General features: G+C 47.9%; 1 protein-coding gene across 2 annotated transcripts in view; it reads left to right on the top strand.

The window, feature by feature from the left end:
• Nucleotides 1–4,032, top strand: part of PHACTR1 (phosphatase and actin regulator 1) — a 74,861-nt gene extending 70,829 nt beyond the window's left edge. Inside the window, exons 11-12 of one of the 2 annotated variants that reach the window (XM_009701718.1) lie at nt 1,477–1,553; nt 3,885–4,032. In XM_009701718.1, coding sequence (XP_009700020.1) covers nt 1,477–1,553; nt 3,885–3,900 — 93 coding nt within the window. In that variant the 3' untranslated portion in view covers nt 3,901–4,032. The remainder of the gene's footprint in view (nt 1–1,476; nt 1,554–3,884) is intronic. The other variant, XM_009701726.1, reaches the window with a different exon arrangement.
• Nucleotides 4,033–6,716: the final 2,684 nt, after the last annotated feature.

Raw genomic sequence — 6,716 nt, 5'->3', positions numbered from 1 at the left:
AGGGAACTGCCTTCAGTCTGACTTCATCTTTACCAGGTGTGACTGTTAGAGGAATAAAAAGGGCACTTCTAAATCTCTCCAACAGATGAGGGATGCAGGGGGGAGTAAATTCCAGACCTTGTGGGTATCAGCAGCCGGCGTGGGCTCCTTCACAGGCACTTCAGTAGCAAATTGGTCTGCTGAAGGTAGAAACTTGAGCAGCTGCCCAGGCCTCGCTCTGGCCTGAGAGATGGAGGCAGAGCCTGACAGACATTTCTAAGGTAAATTAAAAACCAAAGCTGTGCAGAAAGAGCACAAGGGGCCTTTTCTGTAGCTCACACTCACAAAATCTATCACTCGGGGCTTGTCAAGGCAAAGGTAGTTGGTGGCTGGCTTAGTGGCTGATGCGAAAGCCCTGTTTTGGGCTCGTGCTGTTCATATTAGTTTAGATTTCCTTCATCGAGAAAAATTCCTGCCAGACAGGAGTACTGCCGACTGGAGCAGCCGCCGATGCTGACGGTCTCAGCATCACACGGAAAGGCAGCGGACACCCCTTGGAGCCGTCGGCCACAGCACCCACCTTGCACGGCCTCACCAGACGCTCACAGTGAAACCCACTTGTGAGCTACAAATATCACAGGGCTGGCCGAAGTCTGGACTTTGGGCGTGGGCCTTGAGCCAGTTCTGCTGAGTGCTGTCTCTACCACAAAGCTGAGTCCCTCCAAGTCACCCCCCCCTCTATTTTTTTATTCAGTATTTCTCTTCCTGCCAGTCACCCCGGTTTCCTTTTCCCTCATGGGCAAGCCATAGAGGCTGTAGGTAACTGGCTGTCCTGCGGATGCTGAGTGCAACGGCCTGTGGCTAGTTTTCTGCGGGCGGGATGAGTGTGTTGAATCGGTTCAGTAAATGGCACGGCTGGGTCAGAAGGGAGGAGGAGGGCAGAGGGGCTCAGCCCGAGGCAGAGGGGAGGGCAGGGAGCCAGGCATCCCTCTTGCCTTCCCAAGTAACCTCAACCACTTTAGGTAATGTCACCGAAGGAAATTCAGGAGCGCAGAAAGGTGGGAGACAGCTCAGATATGAGTCTGGCAGGATCCAGGCCCAGTTTACTCGCAGTCCAGCTCTGAAACAGCTTGCAGTGTTTGAGAAACTGTGGTGCACGTTGGTTTTTTTTCTCATGTTTATGCTAATTTGGATTTTGTACATGAAAGTGTTTCCATAATAAGCCAGAATTGGGTTCTGTATCTGCATCGTTGACGCTACTTTTTCAAATTGAGCCATTCCACCGAAGCATTTCTCTCTTCCCTTTATGTGATTTAGAACATATTTATCTCTGTTCCTTTTCACATTTTAAAGTCTTTTTTTATGTTTTTCTTTCTCTCTCTGATACTACTATCTATCTATCTGCTTCACTTCTTTTAATATACTCTTTTGAGAACAAAGTGAACTTATTTTGATCTCTCTCATTTATACATTTATGAGTTTATTTGTCCTTTGCAGGCAGCCATTCGAAAAGAGCTTAATGAATTTAAAAGCACTGAAATGGAAGTTCATGAATTAAGTAGGCATCTAACAAGGTAAGCTGAGATGAATTTTTTTAAGTCTATCAATGAATACTGTTGTTTTCAAAGAAAAAAAAACACCCATCAGTTGTTTCTCCAACACCCACTGAACACACCACGAGATCTAGACAACAGTTAGAATTACAGGCTGTAGAGAAACTCACACAGATGAAGTCATGCTGCCCCAGTTCACGGCAGGATATACGCAGGCACATGCCATCTGTTTAGTAAGGTGTGACCTTTTATTTTAGTTCTTTAAATCATCGTGCTCTAGCTGCATGTCTGTTCTTCTGCTACGAAAAGTAAATAGTGTTGGTGTCTGAACTCCTGCAGAGCCAGCAGGTAGGAAGGTACGACTGAGCGTACGCTCCTCGGGCCCCGCTGAACTGTGCGCACTACGCACGTCCCCTCAAAGATCTTGCAGTCCTGGCCTTCACGTCTTGCCACAGGCGATGTGGGGGGGGGGGAAATAGCAAGATTGACGTTATGAGAGAGGCACTATTTTTTTATGCTTTTAGGCATTTTTTAGTTAAAAACTAGAGACTGACTGAATTCTCCATGACCCCAAAGGAACAACTCTCCTCTCTGACAGGCGAGGGCCGAGGCACGCTGGGCGGTCAGGGCACAGCCCGTGCTGAGTCTGCTCGGGCTTTGGTGCTGGGCTGAAGTCCTGGCATTTCAGCTGAAGTCAGGCCTTTGCAGATCAGCGTTAAACCCCCCCACCCCCACCCCCCCGCTCACTGTTAGACATTAAAAAGTCAAGTGTTAGGTATTGAAAAGAAGTGACCGTGAGAGCTGGTGCAAAACTGGAGCTGCCCTTGTATTAATACATTTATCAGCTAAGTGCTCATAAAAAATGCAGTCAATAATTTTAAGAAAAATACAGAAAAGCTTAAGACAAAATTAATTTTGCATTAGGGGATTTTTATGTGTATAAATTAATAATTATATTCAAATTCACCACATGCATTATGCATATAATCCCTTGCAAAAACTGTATCTCCCTTCTCCTCCTAGCACAAGCTAGGATGGGTGCGCTGGCGTTTGCAGTACCGGCGTGCTGCTGCGGCTAGGGACGAGGCGGCTGCTCTTGAGCCACGAGGGCTGGAAGAAGCTCTGGGGCGTGCACTTGGCCTGGGTCTGCTGACCCCCGTGACTGAGCCTTTGAGGGACATCATTTGGCTCCCTCCTCTCGGAGAGCGGTGACAAATTTGGAAAGGACGAGGCTGGGTTTTTTTAAAGGAGGTGTTGCCACAAGGAGTTGTGCTCCAGCGAGAGCTCCATTGAGTTCCATGGGGCCTTTAACATCCCACAAACACAGAGCCTGGTTTAGTTTTCCAGAAGTCTGGCCAGCTGCTTGGTGTTCGCAGTTTTCTGGGCGGTATTTTGTGTCTTTTCCAGTGCCGGGGTGAGCAGTGGCCCTTTGAGGTGACTCTGTATCTGAAAGCCACCAAGCGGCTTTGACTCGCTCAGTCTGGGGCAGGCATACTCAGAGCTATGGCTAATACAGGAGCCCCTGGACTAAGGGTTTGTGTGAAGGTCAGCTGGACTTACTGGTCAGACAAGTGGCTTTGGGAAACAGGCACTTGAAGGAAGCATGCCTAAACAAAACAGTAGTTCCCTTAAACAAACTGAGATAAATCACCATTATAAAATCATTAGCAAGGTAATGAGGTATTCATGTCATTAAGCAGTGGCATGAGCTGAGCAAAGAATGTGAGTGTTGTTTTACTAGTGGGACACAGTAATTAATTCATAATAGAGTGAAAAATCAAAGCTTTAAAAAAACACCAACACACAAAAAAAAAAAAAAAAACAAACCACCACAAAACACCACCTTTGCAGATCTGACAAACCCAGGCGTCCTGACACAGGGTATACGTGCGGAAAGGGTGGCTGGTTTAGCTCTACGTGTCTCTTTAGCCCCCAACATTAAGAAGTAATCATACTTGAACTGTATGTAAATCTTTCTGGCTGAAGAGCGTTAAGGTTTGGCTAAACCAGACACTTTTTGTGGCATCAGGCATGGTGTGGTCTGAAAGAGGTCTGAAATAACTCGCTCAGGGAGCTGATGGGGTGGACCCAAAGCGTATTGGTGTCTTCGGCAGATTTTGGTGCAAAGAGCTTATGCCTACGAGCTGTGAGTGTGGCGAGGCCCAAGGAAGCGTGAGTCCCTCTTCAGGGTCTGCAGTGCCAGCATGGCTGATGCCGGTGCTGCAGCAATCAAGCTGCCTAATTGTGTCACTGTAGCAATTACTGCTTCAATTTTGTTATGTACAATATGCATGTGAGGCTATTATCTTACTAGTTCTCTTTTTTTCTTCCCGCCCCCTCCTTGGGTTTTAGGTTTCATAGACCGTAGCAGTTCAATTCTACCTGACTACTATGCCATCTTCAAAACATAACTAAAAGGAACCATAAGTGCTGGTATTATTCACTTCCCTGTTACGTACAATGTAAATCTTCTGAACTGCCTTTTTAAAAAAAAAAAAAAAAAGAGTAGAAAAATAAATATATTAAAAAAAAGGAAAATTGTATTTACATGTGATGGGTACTGCAGCATCATCAGACCTGCTGGTTCAAGCTTCAGTAACAGAAAATACCCCTGGTGGGAATCGTGCCAAGACTCGGCATCTATGTATGAGACTTCCCTGGCACGTGGCTTTGCCATACCTGTTCAAGCCCAGCTGGTGGTACATCCGTTTCGGCTTCGAGCACCCCTCGTCCTGACGAGCCTCCGTCATCAACTCCCGAGAGCCCCAAGATAGCGTTCAGGGAATCCCTGGCCTGGGTGACGCCTCCAAAAGACAAGCACCTACGGCACTAAAGCACTTACACCAAACACTCCTTTCAGGCCGCGAGCACCTTATGAGGACCGTGAAGGAGCAAAAAGACTCTACGGGCCAACCCATCTGTGAATACCATCTGCCTAGACAAGCATTTCTTGCCCTGGAGAAGTTTATGGCCAGTCAATAGGCATTGTTCGGCTCCTGAGCAGAAAAAGGCATCGTCTGTAAAGAACAGGACTCCTTACTGAAGGCTGGTTCAGTTCTAGCAACTGTCTATTTTTCATCTTTCAAGTATAATTTTCTAAACCCAGCTGTGAACCCATCAGCAGCAAGTGACAAGAATGTTGGGGACAAGCAAGCAAAACCCATCTCTTCATGGTCACTGCATGGCATTTGCTCAGTTCACGGTCTGTTTTTACACCCGAACCTCGTGATCATGTGAGAGCTGACGTGCGCCTGGCAGCAAGCAAGGCTGGGATTCCCACCGGCTCCGCACGGGGACACACGACAGTAGGAACTGGGGTTTTGACGAGGGATAGCTGTCCTCTCTGTATCGGGTGTTTCAAGAACTGATCCTAAACTCCTACTGAGAAAAGCATGGCCGATTGTGTTACCTGGCCTAACTAAAGGAGCCTGGTGCATTGGTATGGCTGGTGGGACTTGTCACCGGTACCCACAGCCGAGGCATAAGGACAGCAATTCAGAGGTGTTCTGTGTGGGGTTTATTTTATTTTTATTATAGTGATTTAACACACAAACTGACGAAATAGAGCTCAGAGAGCTGGTCACTCTGAGCCTGGTTTACCTGCCAACTTAAGCGTGGGCTTAGCACTAGGTAAGCACAGGAACAGCCCCACTGCATTCAGAACGTCTGGCAGGCTTAACTGAAGCTGAACACATTCAAGTGCTTTTCTGAACTTAGGCCAGCACCTGCCAGACTCAAGTCCTTAACTAGTGCAATGCCGGCAAGCCGGGGCCAGCGTTGTCTAGGATTCCTTTCCAGCTCTTACAAGAAACTATTATTATGCCATGTTTTGGGCCAGTGGCCCAAAGCACCGTAGCAACGTTACTCTAAGGAGTTCCAGATTCTTACTTCAGGACACCTTTTTTCCTCCCGTAATAGCTATTTTCCTTTGAAAGTTGAAGAAAGAGGCCAAAGTTTTTTGCTACAGTAATGTTATTTCCGTTATTATTTTATTATTTTTTCTTTTCTGTCTTCCATGTACCCATCCACTCTCCTGTGCTCCCTCTCTACCTCCCCCGATGCCGTGCTAACATTGCCCTTCACTGCTGGCGGGCCGAGAAGCCTCTCGCACATGAGCATTTAATGGCCAACGCTGCACAGTGCCAACGCTCCCGCCCCTTCTCACGCCACCGTCTCCTTCCTCTGGTCGCAGGAGTAAAGCGAAAGGGCCTGCGCGTAGCCCCTGGAGTTGCTCCGGCACCCCGCCTGCCCAAACGGCACTGGCAGCGAGGCTGAGGCGCTCCCCTTACCCGTGGTGGCGGCACTCGCCACCTCACGGACTGGCTCTCCATCAGAGACAAGCGAAAGCACTCCATTCTCACCTGTGCCCTTCCTTGCAGCACTATGGATTATTAGCTACCGAGTAAGAACTGGCTGTTGTAGGATGGAAGGTACTACAAAGGAAAGTAAAAACCAGCTGGTTTCTGGTGCCTTGTTTTTGAGGCATCATGCCTCTGATGTGGTATGCTTCCCAGACTGGGGAACGTTTTCTGACGGAACACAGGCAGTGATCCCTGTACCACCAGCTCACCGTTGCTTTAGATACAAGTTTATCAGTAGTGAAAGCCTTTAACATGCAATGTTACCAGCTCAGCGCAGCAAAGGCACAGCACTTATGTACTAGCCAGGAACAGACTGCTTTGGGGTTATTTTCCTGAAAACCTGGGGTTCATGTTTTTAAATTCATTCACGTACGCATGCACACACACACACAGAAGACTGCATCACAGCTTTTAAAAGGAAAACAAAACTTTATGTTTTTGACTACACATACATTGTATTAGGCAAGGGTTCTGCAACACAGCTGTTTTGAAGAGCAACAAGTTCTCATGTTCCCAGCATGGATCCCACACCTGACCCGGCATCGTTAGCTTAGAGGCAGACTGTGAAAGGGAAAGAAGGTCATTTAAGGAGCAGCGGTGATGGAAATCAAAGGACTCAGTAGCCTGGTGGGAGGAAAAAGTGAGGTGGTTTTTTTTCATTTTATGATTAAAACGAAAAGAGGTGGAAGGATCAGACTGCTGCTGCCAGTCTGTCGTCAGTGCCAGAGCGCCCCGGGGAACAGGCAGTCTGTGGGCAGTGCCACTCTGGGTACCGCCGCGGTCCCTTGTGGGCACAGACCCCAGCAGTGCCCAGGCCTGCCAG

This window comes from Cariama cristata, unplaced genomic scaffold, assembly GCF_000690535.1.
Source record: "Cariama cristata isolate BGI_N322 unplaced genomic scaffold, ASM69053v1 scaffold11780, whole genome shotgun sequence".
NCBI classification, from domain to species: domain Eukaryota; kingdom Metazoa; phylum Chordata; class Aves; order Cariamiformes; family Cariamidae; genus Cariama; species Cariama cristata.
The sequence above is the reverse complement of the archived record's forward strand: the minus strand, read 5'-3'. Positions and strand labels throughout refer to the sequence as shown.